The sequence below is a fragment of the Colias philodice genome, chromosome 14, assembly GCF_061535455.1.
Source record: "Colias philodice isolate Cphi_HAF_F1 chromosome 14, ilColPhil1 Martin Lab GWU primary, whole genome shotgun sequence".
Lineage (NCBI taxonomy): Eukaryota > Metazoa > Arthropoda > Insecta > Lepidoptera > Pieridae > Colias > Colias philodice.
In genome coordinates this window covers 9,813,548-9,838,257 of record NC_143099.1, presented here as the reverse complement: position 1 = coordinate 9,838,257, position 24,710 = coordinate 9,813,548, and the positions used below count along the sequence as shown (strand labels likewise).

Here is a 24,710-nt window from a genome sequence, read left to right as displayed (position 1 = left end):
GTGGAAGTAGTCCATACATATAACTATGTTTTGAAGTAAAAATAATTTGCCTATTCTTAAAAGTTCAGTCACAAAAAAAGAAATGAAATTTTGTTATTTATGCGATTATCTCGAAATTGCGAAGTCACAGCTCTTCCCCGAATGGATCGAAAATTGGCCCTATGGCTAGCCTTGACGCTCGCAATGCAAAAAAATGTGTTATAATGGTAGAAAAATTAATAAAAAATTAAAATTGAATTATATAAAATACCGGTACTTTTTATTCAGATTGAATTTTTTCGAAAAGTATGATAGTGAGCTTCATGGGAGTTTTACTCTTGCGTTTGTCATGTATATATCCATACATTCATTCAATAAAATTAGGCTGTCGCAAAAGAAGGGTCAAAAAAATACTGTGCGTCGTAGTTAACAACGTCGTAATATTTCATATTACGGAACTATAAATATAAGGCGTGTCACCAATTTTGACCGCATTATATAACTTAGAGCCCTACTTATTATATAATCGACCTTAATTCATCTCGATAAGGTGAAAAATAGATTGGCAATATTTTTGTCAACATAGACTAGTTATGTAATTCTGCGCAGGAGTGGAAAATTTAACGGAGAAATGTTCTTGCGCTTCCATAGTTTTCTACATAGGCGTATACTTTAAAAATATTTCTATAGAAAATTTAGAATGCATATAGAAAATTTAGAATGCATGTAATATTTAGTGTGCTACGTAAAGCATTTTTCTTGACGCAAAAATCGTCTATTATCGAGAAACTACCTAACAACTGTTTGTTTAAGTGATCAAGGTGAATCATTTTCAAGTGTCTGATTTTTAACAAACTGCTTATTGTATTTTGGCAACACTGTCAAATCCTGAGTCGATTAATTTTCGACTTTAACCTCCCACAAATTTTATATGTATATTTTCATTTGTATGTCTTAAATATTTAACATTTTGCAAAGACACAAAATTTACATTCATCCTATCGTTAAGCCAATTAATTCTTACTTGTCTCTTCTTGTCTTTCATAAGTTTCTTTCCTCTTTTTTTCTATACTTTTTCTTTTGAAGTGAAACTTCTTTATCGGGGTTGGACAAAAATTTAGTGTAACATTTTTGCGTTACGCCATACTCGTGACATTTTTAAGGTCATAAAGAAGTTTCACTTCTTACGTGTGTACTCTAGTACACGCATACATTTTTTTTTACAGTCGTGTAGGCGAGAATCTGCGCTGTGGTTTTATGCGTCTCTGTGCGAGTGTGGACTGGCTGACGGGACCCAACACGTGGGGAGCTAGCGGGGCTGACGTCATTGCCTGTGTATAATAAAAAACATAAATTATTTACTTTGTATATTTTATTAGTCTTGATCTATATAGTATCGAAGTTTTGGAACCTAAATATTTGTCGCTTAAATTGCAGTTATATTAAAAAATTCTTTGTTCTTGGGTCTGGGTGTTATTATCTATATATGTATTTATTAAATATTATATTTATCGTCGCCTAGTACCCACAACACAAGCCTTGAGCCTACTGTGGAACTAGGTCGATTTGTGTAATAATGTCCTATAATATTTTTTTATTTATTTAATAATATAAACGTACCTGGAACGTCAGATCCACAGCTCGTCTCAAATCAGCAACGGGCGGGGTATCCGCAGTTTGTGCTACTTCAGCAGGTCCACTATCACTTGGCGGTTTACATAACCACGCCTCATGCAATAGTTCCGAAGCTCGTGGCCGTAAAGCCGGTTCTAATTGTAACATGCGACGAATGCACGCACGAGCCTCGCTTGATACTGACGCCCAAGCACCGCCCGATACTTCAACCTGTGAACGAGTTATACAAATATACTATTCTTTCAGTTTTATGTGTCTAAGGGACACACCGCGCGACCTCGCGTTCCATCGTTACAGTATTGTATTCACTGGAAAGTGTTTCATACTGGTTGAGGTGGTTGTTAATCATCTCAATAGATGGCGCGCGGTGTGTCCCTTAGACACATTAAACTGAAAGAACAAAATATATACTATATTAATTCCTTTTTATATTCACTTTTGTATGGTATTTAAAATATTATGTATCTGATATAATGCTAGAGAAAGGCAGATTTCACAAACCAGTAGCAACTAGCATGAATTATTCTTATAGCATTCATTAAAACATACACATTACATTATCCACCGATTAAGTTATAAATACCTAACTAAAAAGCCAAATAGCTAAACCTTTTTTATTAGATTGTTAGGCGCTTATAACTTAACAGGTAACTTATTAAATAGAAACAAAAAACGCATATAAACTCACCTTTCCTGATTCAATTCTGGCTAGTATTGCCTCGGGCGTGTCATCACCAGTTGTAGCAAATGGCGTTCTACCAGACAGCATTATGTAGGCCAATACACCTAGAATATTTGTTTTAAATAAGGGCCGATTTTTCAATGCATGGATAAAACTTATTCGTCGAATAATGTATAAAACTACCATTTTAAAAACGTATTCTAATTGACCGTATTTGACAGTTTACGTGACATTTTAATATTATCGTGTAATACTTTATGGGACGGATAAGTTTTATCCAAGCATTGAAAAATCGGCCCTAAATATTACAAAGTAACCTTCAACTTGTAAGTCAATTTGTATATAAAGCTTTACACAAAATAATATCATCTTGCTCCATGACAGAATATTTTAATCCACGTTTTTAGAAACTTGTCGGATAATTGGTTTAGTTATGATCCTAATAGGTGATACATATCTTTAAATTTTCTTCATACAGACTCACCCAAACTCCATATATCACAAGCAGCATCATAACCAGCTCGCTTCAGTACTTCGGGAGCCACAAAATTGGCTGTATAGCATGGAGTCATCAGTAAACCGTTTTCAGCCCGCAGTTGCTTGGCCAGACCAAAATCTACTAGACGGATGTCCTCTGGACGCTTTTCCGCTCGAGCGAAGAGAATGTTTGATGGTTTTATGTCTCTGTAATGATTAGAAAATGCTTAGTCACATCGATGAAGTGTATAGAATATTTTTATCCAGATACATTTACTATTTTATCCTATTATTGACGGAAATCCTCTTACTTATTTTTAGTAATCCGACGCGAAGGACCAAATTCTATTCTTCACAATGTGTATTTTTTTAGTGTTACTTTCAAAAAAATGTATACTAGAACAAAAATTTTTAAAAATTTTTATCTCCATAAATCTAAGTGGGACGCACAGATCATGACTCACGACTCCGTCATAGCCAAGACACGATCACCCTCTTCATAATGCATAATTTTTAATGTGTGTATCATGTATGTATGTATGTGTGTGTATGTTATAGTGGGTACAGACTGGTGAAACGTAACATGCAATGTGTCATGCAATGAAATAATTCACCGTACACATTGCTGCAATGTATCATGAAAGGTACACACTTTGTAACAATTTCTCATAGTTTGGACGTCTTGTGCGCGCGAAATGTGCATTTCTTTCACGTGCTGGCCACGGACAATTCGCTATAGCGAAAATTCGCGCGGCGCGACTGGCGGCGCGTCTTGCGAATGAATCAAATGTATGGAAATGTACTGGGCATGCCACGCGCAGCGGCGACCAGCGAGACGACCGGCGAATTTCCCCGAGCGAATCGCGCGGCACGACTAGCGATCGAAACAAATGTATGAGTTATTACGGCGCAGGCCACGGAGTCGAGCGGCAGACGCGGCGACTACTCCCGGAGCGAACTTAATTTAAAATACATAGTTTGTTTTTTTTCGCGAAAATGGAGACGGAAGCTTTTATTGCAGAAATTCTAGCTAGACCAGCTATTTGGAAGTCTAGCCACCCGCAACATAATTTTTCATCATGCCTATATTTTTCATATTTTTGGTGGAATTCTCCGTCTGTAACACGATTTCTATTTAATTCGTGTACTCCACTATATCTTCCAAACATTAAATCTTGAGCAAAAAAGCTGCTACTCTCCAAACAACGTCGAGCTAACTTTGATAAAGCCATCTCGTCTCCTCGTCTACACTGGTCGCGGCGGCGAACGCAACTGCCCGTGGCGTGCTTACCGCGCCGCGCGAATTGCCGCGCCGCCCGTCGCGCCGTCGGTCGCGCCGCCGGTGTCCGTGGCCAAGGTGTCATGCTCTGAGCATTTCAAGCCTCGCGCGTAACGATCCGTGATTTGTCGGCTTTTCGAACGAACACAAAGGGGCAAGGAACACGAACGCGGGAGGTTCGTAGTGAATGCGCGTTAAGAGCGCGCTATGCGTCCACGCTTGCAGCGAACATGCAATGAAAGGCAGAATTATCCATTTCATGTTACGTTTCATCAGTCTGTACCCACCTTTAGTATGTATGTGTGTACCTGTGCACCACGGTGTGCGCGTGCAGGTAGTGCACGGCGTGCAGCACGTTGCGCAGTATGTGTGTACCTGTGCACCACGGTGTGCGCGTGCAGGTAGTGCACGGCGTGCAGCACGTTGCGCAGTATGTGTGTACCTGTGCACCACGGTGTGCGCGTGCAGGTAGTGCACGGCGTGCAGCACGTTGCGCAGTATGTGTGTACCTGTGCACCACGGTGTGCGCGTGCAGGTAGTGCACGGCGTGCAGCACGTTGCGCAGTATGTGTGTACCTGTGCACCACGGTGTGCGCGTGCAGGTAGTGCACGGCGTGCAGCACGTTGCGCAGTATGTGTGTACCTGTGCACCACGGTGTGCGCGTGCAGGTAGTGCACGGCGTGCAGCACGTTGCGCAGTATGTGTGTACCTGTGCACCACGGTGTGCGCGTGCAGGTAGTGCACGGCGTGCAGCACGTTGCGCAGTATGTGTGTACCTGTGCACCACGGTGTGCGCGTGCAGGTAGTGCACGGCGTGCAGCACGTTGCGCAGTATGGGCGCGGCCTCCCGCTCGCTGAGCTGGCGGCGCTGTGTGATGTGCTCCAGCAGCTCGCCGCCGCGGCACAGCTCCGTCACCGCCAGTATGCGCCCGCCCTCTTCGTACACCCCGCGGAGAGTTATTATATGCGGGTGCTGGCTGTATCTGGAATTTTAATTAAAAAATAAATAAAAAAAAGACGTGTGTCACTCGGGGACTGCCGCGGTAAAGCTATTGCATGCTATGCCTTCAAGCCACACCTCCGAGCCCGTCGGAGTGGGGAGCGTGAGGTTTTTCGTGACGAAATTTCTGGATTCGGTCCCCGCGCTCAAGGCCCGCGATAGAAGCTATGCAATAGCTTAAAAATATAAGTTATATACGATTTTTTTTTTGCAATGATCAATGCCTAACCGTGGCTCGCACGTGCACGGCGTTAAAATGTTAATGGATTCATTTGTTTCCGGGACAGTGTAGCGTGAATGATTCTTTAATTCATATCAGTTTTAAGTCCCTATTGTATCGTACAGTATTATCATATTATGTGTATGCTAAGGGTGCAATGCTTATTTATTATATGAATGAGTCAAAATAATTTATTTGCATCAATAACAATAACAATACGAAAGGATACAAACAATACAAATACGCAAAAAAGGCAGCCTTATAAACAGCAATCTCTTTGGTGCAACTTTAGGTTGAGGATCATGAGAATTATGAATATTGATGATTAAGGGCTTGGTCTAGTAGTGCAAACAAATGCATCCTGTCATCCTATATGTAAATAATACAAATGTACTAAGGGAAAGTTGCTCCACTTAATTTTTAAAAATTAAATCATTCGTATGCATAATTTAATATTCGTAATAAGTACCAAAAATGACAATTTGAAACAATTTTCGTGAAAATTACACCGGGTGATTTTTTTTTATCAGTACACAAAATTTGCGAATACTTTCTATTGATATCTTCAACTTCATGTTTATATAACTGATCAACTTTTACAAAGAAATTTGGACGAAATATAAAAAAAAATAAGCTTTCCATATAAAATGCAGAACTCTATACATTTTTTTCGACCTAAGTTTCTTAGTGAAAGTTGTTCAGTTTAACTAATAAAACGGATAAACAAATTTTGTATATAATAAAAAAAATGTAATGTTTGTGTTAAATGAAAACAAAAGATATTTATTTCTGACTAGCTTCCGCCCGCGACTCTGTCCGCGCGGATGTCAGTCTTCGCGTCTTCTACAGATTTATTATATCATGTGTAATATATAGATTTATATTGATAAACCTAATAAATCTTTTGCTAGCATTCTGATGCTTTATCGGTTGCACTGGATTTATCTCTTTTTTTTCAATCGCTTGAATGATATAGGATGTGTCCTTGGGCATCGAATGCTGAAGTCTCGAATCAATCAATTCTGACAGTAGGCAATTTATGTAAAATCTTGATAATGGTCCATCATTTTATTTTGCCTAAACGTTACATACTTTTTTATATATTCTATTTTTAACGAATTCACTCCAGTCCAAACAGCAAATAAGCAGACTTCTGCTTCTGCAACGTTTAGTTGTCCCTGAATTTAGAAAAAATAGTCATGATTCTTATCTATGACAAAAGTGTTATTTTTTGCATTGTATTTCAAATATTTAATTTTTTTTAACCGCATCTTCCGCATTCATGTCTTTTGCCGGAATTAGACATTTAACTTCTACTAGTCCCATTTTCCCTTTTTGATATGGGAGTGTATAAAGTAATTTTTTTAGATATTTCTCGTTATACTTTTAAAAAGTTATTATTGTCATTTTGCTCATTAGGTAAAGTAATTTCGATATCAGTTTTAAGTTTTTTGATACCTGCAATAATAACGTCATAATCGCCTGCACATACTTATCGATTACAACCTGTATACAATCCACCATCCACATTCATAATATTTTCCTGTCCTCCTCTCCTTTACGCTGTTCACCGATACATTTGAAATGAGTAAATCTGCTACCACTGAAGGATGTTTCATTATGATCAGCAAATTTTCACCACTGTTGTCGATTATTTGTTTTTCATTTTCAAACTCAAACTCAAACTCAAACATTTATTTATTCAATTAGACTACTATTTAGTAGCACTTTCGAATCGTCATTACATAGTATTTTTAACATTTACCACCGATTCGGAAAGCAGTATCTATGGAGAAGAATCGGCAAGAAACTCCATAGTTGCTCTTTTAAATAATGTCAATAAATTTACATAATATGTAACTTATATCTACCTAACTACATAATATGCCAAAGAACTGTCCTGTGGTGTTTACGCGACAACCCTCCATGGGTCTTTATCGTCCATATATTCCTGAATACTGTAGTACGCTCTCTGAACTAGTACATTTTTTATGTAAGTTTTAAATTTAGAACTACTAAACTCTTTAATATTGTGAGGAATTCTATTGTATAAGCGTATACCTTGACCCATAAATGAATTTTTAACTTTAGCTAATCGGAAAAATGGCATTTCAATTCTATTCTTGTTCCTTGTGCCATAATCGTGTCTATCTCCTACTCTTGTGTGTAAGTCAGAGCTTTTGTGTACATGCAAAATATTATTAAATATATACTGTGATGGTACAGTAAGGATACCAGTATTCTTAAAATGATCTCTTAGTGAGTCCCGAGCACGTAAATTATATATAGAGCGAATGGCTCTTTTCTGTAAGATAAATATAGTTTCTATATCTGCAGCCCTGCCCCACAGTAGAATTCCATAGGACATAATGCTATGAAAGTAGCTGAAATAAACCAATCTAGCCGTATCCTCATCGGTGAGATGCCTTATTTTTCGGACTGCATATGCAGCAGAACTGAGCTTACCTGCAGCGGTGTTGACATGGGCTCCCCACTGTAGTTTCTCGTCCAATGTTAACCCTAGAAATACAGTAGACTCAGTAGGATGCAATACCTCCCCGTTCAAGGTAATATCTCTGTTCAACTTTTTTACATTAGGAAGTAAAAATTCAACACAAGTGGTTTTTTTGGCATTTAATAATAAATTATTGGCAGTAAACCATTCAGATATGTGTAAAAGAGCACTGTTCACTTCGTCAACATTTGGGTCATGCCTATCCACATTAAAAATTAATGAGGTATCATCTGCAAACAGAACTATTTCACACCTATCCTGCAAATAATAGGGAAGATCATTGATATATACCAAGAACAAGAAGGGACCTAAAATTGACCCCTGTGGAACACCAATGTTAATTGACGCACCGCTAGAACGTTCTCCATTAACAACTACAGTCTGTATCCTATCATGCAGGTATGACGCTATGAGGTTCTGGGCTTTTCCTTTAATTCCATAGTGATTAAGTTTACGTAACAAAGTACAATGTTCAACGCAGTCAAATGCCTTGGAGAGGTCACAAAATATCCCTAGAGCATTTTTTGAGTTTTCCCATGCCTTATATATATGTGTTAGAAGTGCAACTCCAGCATCTGTGGTTGAGCGCCCCTTTGTGAAACCAAACTGTTTGGTGTGCAGTAAATTATTAGATGCAAAATGACTACTCAATTGGTTTTTTAATCAGCAATTGGGAATCATCAGTTTTGTTTTTTGCAGATTGGTGATGTACCCTAACAATACGTCGAAAAGGGAAAGCATCAACGAATTATCGTTTTCGTCCTCTTTTTTTATTCTTCGCGTCTCTGTTACTTCTGTTTGTTTAGTTCTCAACACCCACTGAATTTTCTATGTTATTGTGATCTTCCATTACATCTGAGTTTTGATGATGTGATGATAATCCATTCGTTTTAATATTGGTACTTAGAGTTGGTAGACTAAACTAGAAATGGCGGACTAAATTTGTCAGCGCGTCTATAAGATCAGAATATAAAACCAACATCCTGTATTTAAGTTACAAAATTAATAATCAAACAACATGCCGCTACGTTGAAAATGACTAGAAGAAAAAATTAAAACACCTCGGATCAATTTTGGAGTAAACAAATCATTTTCCCCGTATGGGGATTTCCCCGGATGAACTTGGGAAGTTCAAGTTCTCAATACAAGTTTATATTATATTTCGTATTTCTCAAACGAAAAATAAACATTTTTGGAACTTCAAAAAAATTATATTATAAGAAAATTTATGAGCTTACTTTAGTTTTAAAGAAATATACATCCCTTTACTGACACCCCGTAAAATAAAGAAATTGTTGCCAATCACCTTTGCAATCTATTTGGTTTCATTAACTTTATGTTCGAAGATAATTTTTTTTCTAGTAGTTACACGCGTATTTTTTTCGTTTATTTTCCATATCGAAATCAAATGTTTAAAAATACGAATATTTGCACAAAACTAAGATAAAAATAATCAATTAACAAAAATATTAAATTTAATGAAGTAGAGCAACTTTCACTTCGGTATGAAGGAAAATCGAGCGTAGAGCACACGTCAGAACGCTCCGGCCCAAGGAGCGCGACTAAAGAAATTCGCTAGGATTTTTCGTAATTATTTTAAATATTTTTTTAATATTTAAGGAATTATCAAAATTCAAAAAAAATTTTTTTTAAAGGATTAATACTCATTGGTCTTCAACCAACTCGAATAAATTAATGGAAAAAATAACTTTTAGCAGTATTTATCAATAGATTTTGTAAGGCAAAAAATGGGAAATTTAATGAATTTATAACGTTCTAATTAAGAAAATCATAAGTTTTTCGGCAATTATGTTCAGCAGTTTTTAATAACGACTATATAAGGATAATAATGCGCTGATCAGATTGTGTAAATTGTAATCGGTTGCAACGTAGTGAGTGCACAAACTTAGCTCGAAATGTCTTTGGGGGAAATAGACTTATCTTGAAGGCCTGATTAAGGTAACATAAAGTAACTTTACAAATGTGAAAAAATTCACGCGCATTGCGTATATAACACTAATTGATAAACAAGAAAAAAAAATTCAGTTTATCATTTCATTAGCCGGGAAAAAATTGTCAAATAACTTGTTGAAAACGCTATTTTGCTAGACTGCAGCCTTAATATGTTTCCTATTATTTTAATTTTTATGTTCTTAAGGCAATGTCAAGGCTTCGACAATTAAAACAACAACTTGACCCAGTTATTAGAAACCTTGATAATTCACACTTGAAATTAATTTAATATTTAAATGTATATTTAATAGGTTTTCTATTACGTATTCTTAATAGCTTAGGGTTATGTTCTAATTAAGAACAAAACAGCATTAATAACTATATTGCAATTACCTCAGAAGTATTTCAATTTCTTCTCTAGGATCATACTGTAGTTTGTCCATTATTTTAACCGCATACTGTGTCCTAGAAGTTTTGTGTTCACACAAACGGACTACTGAAAACGAACCTGTTCCTAACTCGCCCATTAATCTGAAAAAATATTTTATAATCTTAAATACCTATAGTTAAAAACTAAAAACACACTTTACATACAGGTGAAGCTATAAAAAATTGTTTTAAGAAACAACCTACAACCGTATTTTTGTGGAGTAAAACAATAGAATTACATAACATAATATGTCCGCGAAGAATATTATTTTTTTTAAAGATTATACATTACTAGCTTTCCGCCCGCGGCTTCGCCCGCGTTTTCAAAGAAAAACCCGTTCCCGTAGGATTTCCGGGATAAAACCTATCCTATGTCCTTTCTCGGGTATCAAAATATATCTATACCAAATTTCATGCAAATTGGTTCATTGGTTAAGGCGTGATTGAGTAACAGACAGACAGACAGAGTTACTTTCACATTTATAATATTAGTATGGATTGATATGTATATCTAAAACATAATTTACCTGTATTCATCAAAGAAATTATTTTTGTTGACAATCCCAGACCAAAACTCCTCAGTGGATGTCTTAGCTTGCGCAACATGATTTTGGTTTTGGTTTGCATTTGTGACAGTTTTGTTATTATCATCATTTAATAGACATGGCGCGACGAAACTAAAACCCCTGAAATAAATTAATTTCTATTAATAATAAAAAATCATTTGTAAACTATGTACATATTATTATGCATATTTTTTTATTAGGACTGAACAGAAAAATAATAATAAAGAGAACGAATACTTGAATGATAAGACCATCTAATAAAAAATTATATTTCTTCTTTGTAATTATGTATTTAATAGTAGGGTAATAATAGGGAAATATAGGGTAATAATAGGGATTCGTTATAATTTATAATTAAATTATTTACGTCGGCATTTCGAGGAAGAGATTATGTACCATCAAACTATTTCAAATCATAATCATAGACTTCAGTACACAGTAAAATCTTATTAGATCGGTATTTCAAATATTTTAAAATAAAGGAAATTTCCACGTATTAGATAAATATGACCATAAACACGTGTCGCAATGTTGTTTTCCGAACAAGATTAATCTCGTGCACGATGCAAAGATAAAAATTGTCATATATTGCATATTTCCAGTGTTTGTGCATTGTCTCGGTTTTATTTGTTCCTCATTATATAATTGTGTGAACAACGTCATGAAAATCGTGTTTACTTTACGCAAGATTAGGAAGTTGTCTACAAACAAACGTAGAGGGAAATTGTTGGATAGATAAGATAAGTTGCAGTTTATGTGATAACAAAATTCGGAAAACAAATTTTGTCATTTTACCATTAATTCCCAGAAGAATGTTTGAATTGTTATGACTAAGGCATTTAACATTAACAATTAATATTAGCGATTTTTATCATGATCTTTTTACACAGTTTATAATTATCAGTTATCACCCAACCAGCATGATTGTACTTGATTCTGTATATGTTTGAGATAAAATTTCTATACACAAACAAACAAAACAAAACTAACAAAATCAATCAGGATAATATCATGTTTCCTTAAAAATATTCCTTATGTCTATTCCCGCCAGTAATAATCTATATCTTCAAATTTGCTGTTTTGCCCATCTAATTGAAAATACCATTCAGTAGATATAAAAAAAAATATGTTTTCATACAAAAAATTACTACTCGGGCAGAATCAGGGTGAACAATTAGTAGTTACATAAATAGATACATAGTTACATTGAGATAATATTACTACGTATGGAGGAGACACCACGAACAAAATCTGTGCGCCATTTTTTTGCTCTAAGTTTTAAAAATTATTATCTAGTTAGGTACTTACCGATGAAAAGTTATGTTAGTCACTTTTCCGTATTATTTGTGCAATATCGTAACACACATGAAGGCATATTTGATGCGTTTCACTTTAAAACAAATAAGCATGCAGTTAAGCCATATGGCTTATGTTGAGCGGAACATAAGTGATGTAGGCGGTGTCGTCTCCATATGTATATCTCAACTAGCGTCCGCCCACGACTTTGTACGTGCATCCCCGGTTTTCCCCGCTACCGCAAGAATTTCGGGAAATCCTTTCTTAGCGGATGCCTACGTCCTAACATGCCAAATTTCAGCCTGATACGTCCAGTGGTTTGGGCTGTGCGTTGATAGATTACTATATCAGTCACCTTTGAGTTTTATATATATAGTTACTTATAAATAAACAAACAAACGCACCGAAACAGTTCGTGCGCGTTAGCAGATGCGGGCACGCCGGGCGAGTCCCGCGGCGTGCGGCACGTGAACTCCGAGTCGAAGTAGTACGCGTCGTCCGCGCGGGACACCGCCGGGCGGAACGGGGGCACCACCTAAAGGGATTTTTTTTATATTTTGACGTGATAACGTTTTTAAAATCGTTTTAGTCGGGTGACATGTTCAGAAACTTGTGTCACACCAAAACCTCACGAGCGCGATCGCAGGTATAACGAGAGAGAGATGGACCGATCTCCCGTCTCATCTCGAGCGCTGCCACTGCATTATGTTATCACGTAAACATCTCGATCGTAAACATACTTTACATACAACCATTTTTTCACACATAGCACGATCTGATGCCATACTAACGCCCAGGCACAGAGCAAACATCGATATTTATCACACAAATAGACTCCCACTTCATTAATTCATCTACATATTATGACATACTACATTTTACAATATTGGATATGGTCATATGAGTACCATTGAATAGTACAGATATGAGATAACAATCAAACAATATTAATTACGATCAGTACAGCTTTTGTTTAGTGAAAAAATATATGAAGGTATACATTAGAACATATTGGATATATAACAAAAATACCTTTTTTACATACCTCTTTTTTCAAAAGTCCTTCCCAATCTATACTTGCAAAGAATTCATGGTTCTTAATGTCTTCTATACCATTTGGACCCGCTCCCAATCTTAAAGTTCATATATAAACTCATTTATACTTTGTTCTTTAAAAAAATATCAAATATCTTAAATGAATGTGTATATTAGAAAATAGAAAAACCAAGCTACCTGTTTTGTGGATTTCTCTTAAACAATGCACGCAATAAAGATTGTGCCTCCTCACTAAGGTTGGCCGGCATGCCTAGCTTAGCTTTTAGTATTTGTGTCATTGTTTCATGTCTGGTTGCACCATGAAAAGGAAGATTTCCTGTTAACATTTCAAACTGCAACAAAATTAAGAGATTATTTGTTTCTGTTGATATAATGCTGCTGAAAAATCACAAAAAAAGCTGTGAAATCGCTATTTATTGAATATTTGTATTGAAGTTATATGCAGTTTGAATTGGTATAATTTGCTTGTAATGTGATAAGTCTATGAGTCAAGACAAACATTTGTGACAATGGATTTTGGGTTTGTAAAATTTTTATTAACTAACTATAATGTGTATGAATGATGTTGATCTTCATTATGCACTTAATTAAAAAACATAACAAATGATGATTGCATTTTAAGCAAGTAACTTAACTTTTATGATCAAAAATTTTTAGACTACCTTCAAATTTTAATTTGAACAAACAAACTGGGTTTAAACAAACTGGATTTATATTACAATAAAATCTAATTAACAAGAAACTCAACATTCATATAAACAACAAAAAAATGTTGTGTGGTTTTATGAAACCACGGTAAAAGTGAAACTGTTCGAACGGTTCCGAACACTGTCACACGAACACTGACGGCGATACACGCGACATGCGCTACATAGACCAAAAAGTTTGAGATGATGTAATAAAAGTTTCACTTTAACAAATACATACCATAAGGACTCCAAACGACCACCAATCGGCTGCAAAAGTGTGCCCTTTTCTATTAACTACCTCTGGCGCCATATACTCAACAGTGCCACAAAAACTATAAGCCTTGTCGCTACTCGGTGGGAGTTTGGACAGACCAAAATCTGTGAGAGCTATGTGACCGTCTGCGTCTAATAAAATATTCTCTGGCTTTAAATCCCTGTATATGATTCCCAATTTGTGCACATGTTCTAACGCTAATGCTAACTCCGCTAAATAGAATTTTACATCCTCTTCAGTGAACATTACCTTAAAAGAATAAATACTCATATTAATTTACATAACATCCATACTAATATTATAAATCCAACGTAACTCTGTCTGTCTGTCTGTTACTCAATCACACCTAAACTACTGAACCAATTTTCATGAAATTTGGTATGGAGATATTTTGATACCCACGAAAGGACATAGGCTACCTTTTATTGCGAAATATGTACCACAGGCGAAGCCGGGGCGGACCTCTAGTTTGAATATAAATTGAAATTATTTTACAACATAACCCAGGAATATTTAAGTACATGATAGCTGTTAGAGGAAAACAATCCTCAAAACATGAATTATATAAAATATATGAGTTATTTACCTCTTTACTAAGTCTTGAAAATAGGTCACCGCCACGTAAAAAATCTAATATTAAATATAGTTTCCCAGCAGTTTGAAATGCATAATGTAGTTTAACAATAAACGGATGTCCCATTTCTACTAAAATATTTCTTTCCATCTTTGTTCTTTCACGATCTCTAACTTTTAAAGTTGCTTTCTTAAGTACCTGAAATGTAAGGACACAATTTAAAACTATTAATACAATTGCCTCAATAGAATTATTAAAAAAATAATAACAATACAGTTATTTTTTAGAAGTTCTTGTTATAATTTTTAAATAAAAATAGATGCAGTCAAGGTTTCTACAAAGCGATTTCACATAGATAATATCTCAAAATTAGAATTACAATGAATAGAATGTGGGAAACTAAATCTTTTGTATTCATGTCCCGAATGAAATAACAATCATTGAAAAAAAGTACTCCTTACCTTCATAGCATACAAAGTGCCAGCATCAGGCCCACTAACTTTACGCACTAAGAACACTTTCCCAAATGAACCTTCTCCAAGAACTTTGAGCAACTCAAACTGTGATGGATCTGCTTTTTCATGCCCTTCTTTAACGACATCTTGAAGTTCCACCTCCCGTTCAAAGCTGAGATCACTGGTATTTGATATTGTGGATTCCAGACTCTCTGTAGTAGAGGTCTGGCGAGACTCTGAATTCTCGACAACCATTGGAAGACTGTTTGCTGCCTGGGAGGCGATGCCGCGCTATAATAAATAAAAATCACGAAATCATTGAAGATTCAATATTAAACTAATGCTTATTCTGAATAACAGCACAGACGCTCGAGGGCACGTCATTAATTATAAAGACATACAAAGAGATCAATGCTATTATATCAACAGCGTTATAACGAATGAATAAGGAAATATGTTTTCAAACCATCCTTACGTGAATATTATAGATAAGAAGTAGAATTGGTAAAACAAATAGCAAGCCTGTTTATTGAAAATATGAGTTGATAATTCGTGCACTATATTTATTATTCAGAATTATTCCACGGTATTATGCACAAAAGGGCGTTTCAATGTGTAATGTAAATAATACCCAAAGTGAAGGCCAGTGAAATCAAACGATATTCACAGATGTGAAATCAACTCAGGAATGACTAATCGAGAAGTAATACTTAAAATGTGGGTAATTAAATAATCAGATTATACAAACAAAACAAATTCTATAGATAATTACCGAGACATCTCCAACATTTTGCATGCGCCAAGGATCTGTGGCATTTGCCAAAGGCATAGCTTTTAGCTTAATATTACACACATTCAGTAAAATAAAATTATCATAAAAAATGTTCAGTTCTACATTTACGGAATGCACTATCAGTTTTTATTAAAGTCATTCATTAAAATTAGATAAAATGATAGGAATGCAAAGTCTTCACAGATAGCCAAATAAAAAATTCGTAATCACTGCCACAGATTGTATTACTACAGACTACTGATCACTGCAACAGATAATAAAAAAGTGTAGATTAATTAAAGCTACCATAGACATAACAACATAATTTTGTTCAAATTTGAAACCACGAAACCGTCTTAGAAAAAAAAAAAGACGTATGGCACTTGGGGACTGCCGCGGTAAAGCTATTACATGCCTTCAAGCCACACCTCCGCGCCCGTCGGAGTGGGGAGCGTGAGGTTTTTCGTTACGGAATTTCTGGATTCGGTCCCCGCGCTCAAGGCCCGCGATAGAAGCTATGCAATAGCTTAATAATCTTATATTCAATATATAAATGTTTATGTAAATCCCTTTAGAATATCCTGTAAGCTTGTTATGAAACTCAATGTACCAAATATGCGATATATTTTTGTGTATAAACTGTTTGACAACAAGATGGCCTATAAAAATTATTAACATTCAAATTGAGATTCAAATACAAAAAAAATACAAATATGTATTATCTTTATAAAGGTAATATAATACTCCTAGATATTATATAATTTATAAGATGTTGGCAACTAACGTTGGGTATTTCGAACTGTCATTATCGCAATTTTATGTAATCTGTAATTATTTAAGAATATAGGTGGCAATTTCAAATTGGAATGCTACAATTTTAATGTATATTAATTAGTAAAAAACGATTTCGAATAGATCAATAGAATATTATGTATGAGAATTTGTACTTAATGTTTCATGCTGTTTATATTTTAAAATTTTATTATGATAGAAATACTAGTACTCTAGGTATATCCTAATTTTTACTAAAATAGAAATTTATAGATACAATACGGATACAATTTACATGACGATATATTCATAACAATATTGCTGATGAACCCACAAAAGGTATAGAATACGGTAACGTTTCTGTTTAAAAATATAGCATACTTCACAATATTATGTCTATGTTCTTAGTCTATGTTGTAGTTACTTATTTAAATAAAATTTACCCGAGTATAGGGACAAGAACATAAATAGGTACAGGTAGTAGCGATTTTTAATGTATTAACTACTAACTAGGTACATTAAATTTTGCTCTAATTTTTATATAAAAATCATCTTATTCTGGAATTTTCAGACAAAAAACACGAAACAAGATGCTAAAGACCCAGTAGATAATATTGCTTTTAAAATATTAGGTGATTTTGGAAAATGGCAATTGAAAATAAGCATTTTGATGGCTTTACTAAAGCTACCGATGGCGTGGTATCAACTAAATATTTTGTTTCTTGCTCCTCCTCAAAATTTTTGGTGTGCGAAACCAAAAATTTGTAAACGTTATTCAGATGACGAATGGCGCCAGATTTGTTCACCAGTAAGTTAAACTAAAACTAAATGATGCAGTTTTATTAATAATCATGGGTTTAATTGTTCGATGATACGCGGGATCGAACCTGCGTCCTTCGACATACCCTAGCGACCGCCTGACCGCAATTCGGACCATTGGGTAGTACTATTATATATTATATTCTGTGCCATTGGTAGCAAAAAATTCATAATTATGGCTTATTGAATAAAATAATAATAATAAAATAATATTTAATATAGGTACACTTAAAAAATTCAAGTACCTATTAAATGTTGCTATCTATCAGACATCAGTGCTTCATGTGCAGTAAATATTTTATTGTTAATAAAAAAAAGTGGCCTGCAATTAGTCATGCAAAATTGCCGATATCTTTTTAATCCGAGTTTCCTTGCATGAACATTATACATTATATAAAAATTGCAGCTAAATGCAATGAACAATTCGTCTTTTTTGCGTTATATTTTCCCCTTTGGTCACATTTCCTATTACGCTATTACTATCGTCATTAAATTTCTAGTTTAGGTGTTTAGGTATGCGTTTATTCATCAATTACTTATAATTTTTTGTTTATTATTTTTCTATAGCTTAATCAAGAGCATCCATGTCTTATTTTCGATCCGGATATACTTGCAGTAGCACCCATGATTGATAGATCACTGGTGCCTTTGGTACATTGTAAGAAATTTGTGTATGATACATCTGTATTCAGCCGAACTATAACATCTGAATGGAACTTAGTATGTTCTAAACATTGGTTGGTACACGTAAGTATAAGTAGGTACTTACCTAGTTAATTATAATAATTTGAGTTAGTTATGAGCTTATTTTCTTTATTTACCTGTAGCCCAAAGCAAGGCTACAAACTGATCAAAAAATAAGTAGGTATGAGGTAGTGGAAGTAGAGATAATATGTTCATTGCGAATGGCTGTGGGCAAATAAAACTTCGATATTGTTTCCATTCATTCTAATCTTAATGATCTAACATTCTAATACTATTCTAATAAAGATGTAGAGTTTGTATGTATGGTTGGATAAAACCGCAAATATCAGGAACTGCTGCTCCGAATTAAAATTTTTGTGATATTATCATCTTTATCGATAAAGAATGGCATTATTTTATCGAGGAGAAATTAATTCAAATGTGAGTTGAACTACAGGGCTAATCGCTATATCCCAGAATAGTAAATAGTTACTTGCCATATGCCAACGCTCCCACGATTGTTGTGCATTGTAAATTTAAATATTTTATATGTCCTCAATATTGCAATCATTGCAATGTTATGCAATAAGATAATTTTTCAAGTATTATTTTTCCCTTGATATATTTTTTTCTAGTTCACCCAAGCGGTTATGATGTGGGGTACAGTTGTTGGTGGGATATTATTCCCGATATGGGGTGATAAATATGGCCGAAAAAACCCACTCATGTTTGGTATACTTTTGCAATTTGTTGCCGGCTTCCTAACATGTGTTGTGAGGCAATACTGGATGTTTATGATATTTTGGTTCATTTTGGCTGTAGCGACCGGCGGATTGGGGATTATTTCGTTTGTCGTGTGCATGGAGGTTGTAATTTTCAGTTATTTTTAAATTCGATGTAGTTTAATATATCTACTTATGTATTTAGGTCGAGACTAAACGTTTATAGACTAAAGATAATGTTATTACTGAAATTCATTTCTACATTTCAAAATAGGTATAGTTAGTTAGTTGCATCCACCTTCATGGTACCAGGTACAGTGGTAAATGCGTAGAACCGAGGGGTCCTGGATTCGATTCTTCGATTTATAATGCCAAATCAGATGCGAACTGCATGCATTCCATACTCTTACACCAATTAGCTAACTAGATAGTTATATTCTAAGCCACTATACTATAAATACTTCCATAGGTCGTAGGCGGTAAATGGCGGACAATCATTCCAATTTTCTACCAACTACCTTTCGGACTGGGCAACACGGTGTTAGCCTTACTTGCCTATTGGATAAGAGATTGGCGATATTTGGAATTTGCCTTATCTTGCCTTACTTCCCTGTTCCTTTTGTACTATTTTGTAATGGAAGAGTCGCCTCGATGGCTGCTAGCTACAGGGCAGCTAGAAAAGGCGTTTGGTTAGTTCCTTATCAATAATAGAACTGTCCGAATTGAACAGACACAATACCTTTTACATCTTTACAATAAAGAAATATTTGTTATTGTCTATTTCTTTCAAGTGCCTTGTGCCTAATAAAAACCGACAAGTTCTTGTGGAATTTCAATAAATAAATCTTCACTAAACATAATGCAGTTAGAATAACAGCTGTGTACTTCACACGAAATACTGAAATATAATTTTCTAAATGTAGTGCTGACGCAGACGTAATAAAGTTTTATAAGTTCCATTAGTCTAAACCTAGGTAGGTATGTCATACATATTTAAATGGAAATTACAAAACTATACAAGTCATACATATGCATTTAATATGCAGCCGGCAACAGTCTAAAATAGTCACAATTATATTGTCTTTTACATATTGATTATTTCAGTTGTTCTTGAGAAGGCTGCAAAGTTTAATGGCAGAGAAAATTACTTTAAAAACACAAAGCGAACTCTTCTCAAATTGGGAACTAATAAAAGACATAATCCGGGATTTTTTGCTTTTATCAAATCGAGGAATATGAGAATGAAAACTTTACTATTGTCCGTAAATTGGTAATATTTTTTAGATACCTACATGATTTATGATATTAGATGTGATATAGGTACATGATTTTGAATTAATGTTAATTCCTACATATTACTTGCTCTGTGATTCCTACTGTAAACGGTGACCTTTTCGCACGATTACCTACTCAATATACCTACTCTCTTCTCAATGTTCTTGCAAAGTAGTAATTCTTTCTATATAATATTCTTAATTAATATTATGTAAAAAGAATAGGTAAACTAGGTAATATCTTTTTAACAATTAGTATCTACATGTGATATTCATTCTACATGCAATTGTGATGTTTATCGTATCCACGATACGTATACTTCAAGAGTAATGATTCTAAATAATATTATGTTCTAGGATACAGATAACATACAAACAAACCAGTTAGTTTAGTTGTTTTTTATTAATGTAATATCTAATAATATTATATTTGTCTGATGACTGGTTGTTTCAACCGGACTAAACGTTTTTTTTTATAAATGTTATTGCATTTTTTGTATCTATAACGAAGTTTTTTTGAATTTACATTTTTCAGGTTTTGCACTGGACTAGCCTTTTTCACATTCTCGCAATACCTCGGTTATATAGCCACAAATCTTTATCTTATGATATTTTTGAGTGGTCTTATTGCTCTACCTGGGTGTATGTTATGTCTCTGTATAATAATGAGATATGGACGAAAAACAACTGTTTGGATATTTCAAATAATAACGTCCATTTGTTTCTTGATTATTCTTTTTATACCGAAGGAAATGTACGCCGAAGATTGGCCTCGATTGATCGTGGCTGGAATAGGATTCGCTAGTTTATCGGTAAACGTTATTTATTTCAGAGACTTTTACAACTTTATCCGTAATTCAATCTACTCAGATCACTAGATATTATTTAGATAGTATGATTGGTGAATACATTATTGCATTTAACCTTGACATTGTTGAAGTTTTCAAATAAGTAGGTACTCCATAGTTTAAAGGTCAAGTATTCAATACACTATTTAAAACGAATGACATCAATTGATAAAAAAATAAGGAAACATATCCTGCTTTTATTGCCAATAAGGTAATACAGTTGATATCTTTTAAAAAATCGTGTTATGTTACAAGTAGGTACATACCTACATAATAATGTTTTATGCTTTCGTCAATCAAGTTGAATTCTTACAAAATCCGTAATCAAAAATACTGATATTCCTTCTAAAATTGGACTTTTTCAGTTTCCTTGTACTTAGGTATTCCTCCATTTTATTTTTTTTAATTTAAAATTTTCGTTACAATAGGGAACAGTACCAGCTCTATATTTGTACTCTGGGGAATTATTTCCAACTCTTGGCCGGAATGCGGGGGTCGGGGGTGTGACAACCTTCGCTCGAATCGCTTCTATGATAGCCCCAGGGGTGGTCAGCCTGGATGAGATTAAATCTGATTTACCACTAATTATACTTGCTGTGATGTCGTTTTGTCAATTAGCACTTCTTGTGCCCTTGCCAGAAACAAAGGATCACCCATTGCCAGACACGTTGGAAGAAGCGGAACGGTTTTTTAAATTAGTATGTGCATATCGCGTAAAAACGTTTTTCATAATTAGCTCAAGGTTACTGTCGAAATAAGGCAATAATTCATATTTCCATGCTACAAAAGTGCTTACAATGCGACTAGTCACTGACTGTACCCATTTAATTACCCGAATTTTAGTTGAATAGTTTCTACGCCACTATCGCGAAATATTTTATGACTTCTTATTTGAGATTTTAGCTTAGGATTTTATTATATGCACTTGTACAAGGATTTTTTTTTATAATACATAACTAATTTGTTTTCAGGAAAACCAACATCATGGAAAAGAAAAGAAAACACCAGGAAATGCATAATGTATACTATTTATTTCTAATAACACATTTAATGGTTAAAATATATATTATATATCTTAAAACAGTCAGAAGATTTATAAAAGTACATAATATTATAAGGATTTTATAATTTTCAGGCTTTTAATTTATCTTAAAATCCTATAGGTTATAAAATTACGACATCAAACTACGAGATCTCTCAACCGAAGTTGTAATTTTTAATTTTAACTTTTTCAGGTTTACAGAAATCGAAAATATTTTTCTTATAGTTATATACCTAAATGTGTTGACAAAATATTATGCTAAAATCTTAAATACAAAATAAGGCCGCAGATCAACTAAGCCTTTTTTTCTGCTGATCTGATTATAAGGCATAGGCCGCACTACGGTTAAACCACAGCGGATTTTTTTGAGTCAATAAAATAAATATAATGGGCGCTCACGAGCGCATTTTCACGCAACTGATTATAATATCGCGGATTGTTACAAAATGAAATGAAAAATTAAAAAAAAAATAATTAAAAAATTAGTTTTTAATAGAACTAACTTATTTTGATGGTACACGGTTTTGTAACCGTTGTGTTGTAACCATTCTGCAGTTTACCACTTCTGGGAAAAAATCGTAATGCGGCCTAAGCCTTATAGTTTAAAATAATACATGAAGACACAACCTTATCATTATATTTCAACCATAGCCAATATTTTTGGTGACATGTGAATAATGTAAATACTTAAAATATATAATTAATTTGTTTAAATGATACTTCCCATTTTAGAACAATATTTATGTTTTTATATAAAAATACAGATTCTAAATTTTTCAAAAAGTATTGTGCATAAGCTTAACTCTTTCATTCAACTAAAACAGTAAAATGCAAGATTGGACTAGTAACTATACATATTTACAGTCCTAAAGTAGTATTAATTATAATAATTGTACTGTTAAAAATGCACAAAGAAATGCAGACAAAGATATGATCTAATCTTTTTTACTGTTTGAAGCTTGCTTCTTTATGTTTTCTATTCTATGCAGTAGGGTTGGATGTGAATGATACCAAGCAGAATAGAGTTTGTCATAGATAGGATAGTCTAAATTGTCCTTCCCTAACTTAATAAGAGAAGATTTCAATTCATTTGCATAATTTAAGCCTACGGCAAAGTTATCTGCTTCAAATTCGAACTTACGTGAGAGAGCTGTAGCAAAGAATGATAAAAGGGAATTGTATGGAGCCAGAATCAACTGTAAAACTACAATCAAGCCAATTATAATAGGTTCTTGACCTGACGAGAAACCTAATGTTGTATATAACAGAGAATTCTTAAAAAGTAATCCAAAAGCACTAAATAATAACAAAAGATTTACTTCAGTTAGGGCAATTGATTTATAAATATGACTACATTTCCAGTGGCCCAGTTCGTGAGCTAAAACACCTAAAATCTCATTATCCGTGCAACCTGTTGTAACATTCTTTGTTTCATCATATTTTTCAAGCAATGTGTCAAATAAAACTATCCTTTTCTCACCAAATAGACCACTGAAGTATGCATTACTGTGGACTGAACGTTTGGAACCTTCAAGAATGTATACCTGAGACAGTGGGAATGATAGTTTTGAAGCCAAACTTTCAATGCCAGATCTTAGCGGACCATCAGGTAGAGGCTCAAATTTATCAAATATGGGAGCTATTACTGATGGATATATAGTGAGCAAGAACAAAGATACAACTGTAGTAAATAGCCACAACCAGACGATGAACATGTTGCCTCCTAACATTATTATGTATATAGCTACTGAAATTATAGGTAATGTTATAACCAAACTCAGCGCTAAACTCTTCATTTGGTCCTTTATAAAGAACCCAATGGTTTGTTTGTTGAAACCATGCTTCTCTTCAAGTACAAATGTGGCATAAATTGTAAATGGTAGATTCACAAGGAAATTGAATAATGTTACAAATGTCATGAAGATGCAACTTACAAGTATTTCTTGGTCAGCATTTATACTGAAAATAGCTGCGATATTTTCAGATTTAGCCCAAGCCGTGTACACCCATCTATTGTACAGGATTACAGTGGTTAATGCTATACTATAAAACTCCTTTGCGATTTTAAACTGAGATTTATCAATACCATACACACGGGCTTTCTTGAATGAATCTTCATTTAGCATTTCTTTTAAATCCTCCGGAATAGTATTGTTTGTTTTATATATTTTTAGCTGCAACAAAATTAAATTGGATTGAGAAATTATGCTCTGAGAGTGTGGTTGAAAATTTTATTTATCATCGGTTCAATAATTTAATATCACATAAAGTAATTATTATATGTAGTATATATTTTTTTTCTCTGTCAGTTAATTACTGACTAAGTACTTTAATTGTAACATACACATAAAATAGTAATGAAATAATAAATTATACCTGACGCATAGATAAGTACTGCTCCCATAGATATTCAGCCCATATAAACACTAAAATGAGTAGTAATAACAAATCTTCATTAAACATGATGAAAGCCGGTGTAGTTGAGCAGGTATTAATTTGTAATTGAATGCACTCTTTTTAGGATACAGTGTAATGTAGTTACATTAAAACACATCTACAAACTTTGACATTGACTGTAACCCGCCGATGCCGATTGCCGGAAAGTGTGAAATGAAATGTGAAGTGTGAACGCCGGAAAATGTCATCAAGACACCATAGACAATTTAGATTTATTTTAAAGCAAATTTCCACTAGATCG

General features: G+C 34.2%; 3 protein-coding genes across 3 annotated transcripts; 1 reads left to right on the top strand and 2 right to left on the bottom strand.

The window, feature by feature from the left end:
* Nucleotides 1–411: 411 nt before the first annotated feature.
* On the bottom strand, nt 412–16,049 carry S6kII (Ribosomal protein S6 kinase II). Its single transcript, XM_089703098.1, has 14 exons — nt 15,853–16,049; nt 15,087–15,371; nt 14,638–14,823; nt 14,016–14,300; nt 13,266–13,420; nt 13,078–13,165; nt 12,437–12,567; nt 10,698–10,856; nt 10,135–10,272; nt 4,830–5,036; nt 2,781–2,980; nt 2,303–2,400; nt 1,600–1,824; nt 412–1,310 (listed from the first exon to the last, which is right to left on the bottom strand). The coding sequence occupies exons 1-14, from the start codon at nt 15,907–15,909 to the stop codon at nt 1,200–1,202; spliced, it is 2,325 nt and encodes a 774-aa protein (XP_089559224.1). The 5' UTR covers nt 15,910–16,049; the 3' UTR covers nt 412–1,199.
* An 898-nt stretch (nt 16,050–16,947) lies between these two features.
* Nucleotides 16,948–22,010, top strand: LOC149482988 (organic cation transporter protein-like). Its single transcript, XM_089703560.1, has 9 exons — nt 16,948–16,962; nt 17,195–17,431; nt 18,010–18,189; nt 18,762–18,992; nt 19,318–19,537; nt 19,953–20,118; nt 20,658–20,934; nt 21,399–21,668; nt 21,942–22,010. The coding sequence occupies exons 1-9, from the start codon at nt 16,948–16,950 to the stop codon at nt 21,987–21,989; spliced, it is 1,644 nt and encodes a 547-aa protein (XP_089559686.1). The 3' UTR covers nt 21,990–22,010.
* LOC149482987 (CAAX prenyl protease 1 homolog) lies at nt 21,983–24,636 on the bottom strand. Its single transcript, XM_089703189.1, has 2 exons — nt 24,389–24,636; nt 21,983–24,186 (listed from the first exon to the last, which is right to left on the bottom strand). Exons 1-2 carry the CDS (start codon nt 24,473–24,475, stop codon nt 22,948–22,950), a joined length of 1,326 nt encoding a protein of 441 aa, XP_089559315.1. The 5' UTR covers nt 24,476–24,636; the 3' UTR covers nt 21,983–22,947.
* Nucleotides 24,637–24,710: the final 74 nt, after the last annotated feature.

What these genes read in the sequence shown, in the direction of transcription:
- S6kII (XM_089703098.1), bottom strand. Translation starts at nt 15,909, where the DNA reads ATGCCTTTGGCAAATGCCACAGATCCTTGGCGCATGCAAAATGTTGGA. An exon ending in AACGCGCACGAACTGTTTCG is followed by an intron (nt 10,857 to 12,436) that starts GTGCGTTTGTTT and finishes AATTTATTTCAG; the next exon opens with GGGTTTTAGTTTCGTCGCGC. An exon ending in GCGCACACCGTGGTGCACAG is followed by an intron (nt 2,981 to 4,829) that starts GTACACACATAC and finishes TAATCATTACAG; the next exon opens with AGACATAAAACCATCAAACA.
- LOC149482987 (XM_089703189.1), bottom strand. Translation starts at nt 24,475, where the DNA reads ATGTTTAATGAAGATTTGTTATTACTACTCATTTTAGTGTTTATATGG. An exon ending in AGTACTTATCTATGCGTCAG is followed by an intron (nt 24,187 to 24,388) that starts GTATAATTTATT and finishes ATTTTGTTGCAG; the next exon opens with CTAAAAATATATAAAACAAA.
- LOC149482988 (XM_089703560.1), top strand. An exon ending in CTAAACATTGGTTGGTACAC is followed by an intron (nt 18,190 to 18,761) that starts GTAAGTATAAGT and finishes ATTTTTTTCTAG; the next exon opens with TTCACCCAAGCGGTTATGAT. An exon ending in CGTTTGTCGTGTGCATGGAG is followed by an intron (nt 18,993 to 19,317) that starts GTTGTAATTTTC and finishes ATACTTCCATAG; the next exon opens with GTCGTAGGCGGTAAATGGCG.